This window comes from Haemaphysalis longicornis, unplaced genomic scaffold (genome assembly GCF_048455015.1).
Source record: "Haemaphysalis longicornis isolate Haplotype H1 unplaced genomic scaffold, Haemaphysalis longicornis Haplotype H1 scaffold_3, whole genome shotgun sequence".
Taxonomy (NCBI): Eukaryota; Metazoa; Arthropoda; class Arachnida; order Ixodida; family Ixodidae; genus Haemaphysalis; species Haemaphysalis longicornis.
This window is the reverse complement of record NW_027526335.1, coordinates 75,448,209-75,452,174: the sequence shown is the minus strand read 5'-3', so window position 1 is coordinate 75,452,174 and position 3,966 is coordinate 75,448,209. Positions and strand designations below refer to the sequence as shown.

General features: G+C 44.9%; 1 protein-coding gene across 1 annotated transcript; it reads left to right on the top strand.

Annotated features, from left to right (window-relative positions):
• The first annotated feature begins 1,461 nt into the window (after window positions 1-1,461).
• LOC144175282 (uncharacterized) lies at window positions 1,462-3,338 on the top strand. Its single transcript, XM_077704371.1, has 6 exons — window positions 1,462-1,524; window positions 1,729-1,791; window positions 1,904-1,963; window positions 2,168-2,230; window positions 2,782-2,903; window positions 3,285-3,338. Exons 1-6 carry the CDS (start codon window positions 1,476-1,478, stop codon window positions 3,336-3,338), a joined length of 411 nt encoding a protein of 136 aa, XP_077560497.1. The 5' UTR covers window positions 1,462-1,475.
• Window positions 3,339-3,966: the final 628 nt, after the last annotated feature.

Below are 3,966 nucleotides of genomic sequence, written 5' to 3'. Positions count from 1 at the left end.
AATCCACGCACCGCAGAGAAGCCGGCAATGCGGCTGCAACGCCGCTGCTTCCCTCTGCTGTCGGCGTCTTTCGTACATTTTGCGCCGCTGCCATGTAGCATTCGTAGTTCGTAGCGCGAGAGCGACAAGCCACAACACGCTACTACATGAAGAGTATCTTTTTTGCACAACTTCAGTACGCGGTCATGTGAGTCGCCTAATCGTTGCCATGACGGGGTGCTTTGCGCCGAATTGCACAAACCGTGCGGAAAGCAGCGGGAAAGCCTTCTTCTCGATTCCGTACGGGAAATCTGTTCTCCGCCGTCGCCTTCAGTGGCTGCTGCGTTTACACCGTTCGGCCCCAACATCCAGAGGAGCAAGAATATGCGAGGTAAAGTTTCCTTTATTGCTTGAAACTGTCCAGCGTTTCTTTTATTCACTGGTAACCAGGTTCAGGAATTCGAACGGAAAATGCGGAGAATATATTATCATCGGTTGCAGCGCGTATTTTTTTGGCGTTGCGCCGCTTAAAACGGTGCGATAGCCATAAGCTGTTTTGTTTTTCTTATTCTCTTTGTGGTGGTTTACTTCCGTGGCCTTGGTGCTTTTCTATTCGGACTAGTTTTTAACTTGTTAGTGCTTCAACATAGCACGTAAACGTTGGCGAGGTGTAGTACAGGCTGTTGGGGTTTTTTGCTCAAACAAAGCGCTAATTTCGCGCGACAGAGTTAATTGGTCCAGACAGGTGTTGTATATATTTGCTCAACGAGTCTGAAAGGTACCTCGGCCGTAAGCACAATTGCAATTCAGTGCAACTTAATTTGGTATGATGTACAAAATCTTACATTACGTGCTCTTAATAGCACCGGGTGCGTTCTCGTATGTGATGTTATATGCTTTATCGATTGTACAGCCTCTTTCGGTGTTTTAGCTATTATTGATGGTTCGCACGCAGGATCATTTCACACCAGACCAGTTTGAGGAGCCGACCATTAGAGGAAAGAAACGGCTCAAACCACATGCTGTCCCTAGTGTGTTTTCAAGTGAGTAGAATACTAGTAGTCAAATACGTGTTTATTTACTTTTATTGCTTCATATTTGTGAAATGAAGTGTTCATGCAGACCTACCCTTGCCAGTATCGGAGTGCACACAGGCCAGCTTACACAAGGATGAATCAGGTAAGAATGAAGCCTGGTTTGCTAAATCGTACAGATTAATACATTGTTTTTTGTGTGGCTCTTGACAGAATTTCAGCCTTTCAGATATTACGAGGTGGTTTTATGGTATTATAATCCTTTGTGTACTGCAGGGTTTGAGCACTCTGTGCTCGTTTAGATTGGAGTAGTAGACTACATTGCATTTTGCTATTCAGCAATATTCACTTGTCACCTCACGAAAAAGACGGAACGACGGCCCATGGTGTGTTTCTTTTTCCGTTGTAAACCATGTGAACAGAGAGCACGTAGTTCTTTGTTCCTTTGCAGGATGAGTGACCATGGGAGAGCCATGCATGACTGACACAGAGCAGCCATCTACGTCACAAGGTGAGAAAGACTACACCAAGGCTGTGCAATTGGCCGTGGACATGCTGCCCATGTTTTCATATGTACAAAAAAGCTCATTGCCACTTACATTGCATGCATGGATGATCCACCCCGAATATGCACAGGAAAGATTCTGTGTACCTGTGTCAATGAGAACGTGCATATGCTTTCCGTAACATTTAGCTCCGAATTGTTTTCACGCAGTCCCTGCAACACCGGAGCCACAGGTGATTACGTGTGCCTTTGAGGTTCCCTCAACGCCGACAGGTAAGGAGTGGGTGATTGTTGATCTTAGCAATAACTGTTGGTCACGTTGTAGCAAACTTTTAAATGGTTAATCATGGGGAGTGTTTATCTTGCTTCTTTGTAAATGTTGCAGGATCAGTGACCATGGGAGAGCCATGCATGACTGACACAGAGCAGCCATCTACGTCACAAGGTGAGAAAGACTACACCAAGGCTGTGCAATCGGCCATAGACATGCTGCCCATGTTTCCATATGTTCAAAAACGCTCATTGCCACTTACATTGCATGCATGGATGATCCACCCCGAATATGCACAGGAAAGATTCTGTGTACCTGTGTCAATGAGAACGTGCATATGCTTTCCATAACATTTAGCTCTGAATGGTTTTCACGCAGTCCCTGCAACACCGGAGCCACAGGTGGTTACGTGTGCCTTTGAGGTTCCCTCAACGCCGACAGGTAAGGAGTGGGTGATTGTTGATCTTAGCAATAACTGTTGGTCACGTTTTAGCAAACTTTTAAATGGTTAATCATGGGGAGTGTTTATCTTGCTTCTTTTTAAATATTGCGGGATCAGTGACCATGGGAGAGCCATGCATGACTGACACAAAGCAGCCATCTACGTCACAAGGTGAGAAAGACTACACCAAGGCTGTGCAATCGGCCGTGGACATGCTGCCCATGTTTCCATATGTACAAAAAAGCTCATTGCCACTTACAATGCATGCACGGATGATCCACCCCGAATATGCACAGGAAAGATTCTGTGTAACTGTGTCAATGAGAACGTGCATATGCTTTCCGTAGCATTTAGCTCTGAATTGTTTTCACGCAGTCCCTTCAACACCGGAGCCACAGGTGGTTACGTGTTCCTTTGAGGTTCCCTCAACGCCGACAGGTAAGGAGTGGGTAATTGTTGATCTTAGCAATAACTGTTGGTCACGTTGTAGCAAACTTTTAAATGGTTAATCATGGGGAATGTTTATCTTGCTTCTTTGTAAATGTTGCAGGATCAGTGACCATGGGAGAGCCATGCATGACTGACACAGAGCAGCCATCTACGTCACAAGGTGAGAAAGACTACACCAAGGCTGTGCAATCGGCCGTGGACATGCTGCCCATGTTTCCATATGTACAAAAAAGCTCATTGCCACTTACATCGCATGCACCGAAGATCCACCCCGAATATGCACAGGAAAGATTCTGTGTACCTTTGTCAATATTTTGCTGTTATTTTTATTTTTTCTCTTTGCTTTAAAGCAGTCTCATAAGTTTCTGTGCCCCCCTCCCGCCTTATGTAATGGCCTCAGGCCTTTATGGTGGATATAAATGCAGGAATGAATATGATATTTTATTTGAAACAAAAAGTTCACTTTTTAACTGTCCAAGTGTTTTCTCAGCACTTGTGTGAATGCCAAGGTTGATAAATAAGGAAGCAATTTTTGTTCGAGATTTTTTGTGCGGTCCTCTGTTAATGCACAAGTGTCAACACAATGGTTTTGTATGGGTGCAGGCTATGACAGTTGTGCGAAACCTGAACGGGAGGCTGACCTGGTGCGGCGTCTAAACTTGGAGTACAAGAGGCGATGTAAAGCAGAAAAGGAACGCGACGCACTCCGTGAATCCCTTGGAAAAGTTCTGTCTCCAGACCAGATTCGTGTTGTGGAGAAAGGTTCAATGCGTGGCAGCTCCTGGTCTCCACACTCTGTGCAAAAAGCCTTGCAGCTTAAAGTTGCTTGTGGGAGCAAAGGATATGATTTCGTGAAAGAAAATGTTGTACCTCTCCCAGCAAAAAGAACTCTGCAACAACAAACCGAACACATCAAGTTTAGTCCCGGTAATGTATATACATACATGTACATATTTTATAAAATTAGTGGGCTGCGCGTGTTTTCTTAGTAATAATTTGCTTGCCTTAAAACGCCACTCAAGTGCGTGGTTACCTGCCACAGTGGCTAAGGGTTCTGCTGCTGAGCAAGGCGCTGCTATTTTTATTTCTGACTGCACCAGCTGTTTTTCAGGTGGTGGTGAATAACAAAAACCGTTTGTAGATGAGTTTGGCACTTGTTGAAAGATCCTTGGCAGTCAAACATGGCCCAGGTGTAGCTTCAAAGCGAAAAGCCCCAATTAAAACTTTTAAGTGTATTAAGTTTGTGAAGATCTGTCATCTTGCTGCTAATCCGTACCGTGCCACA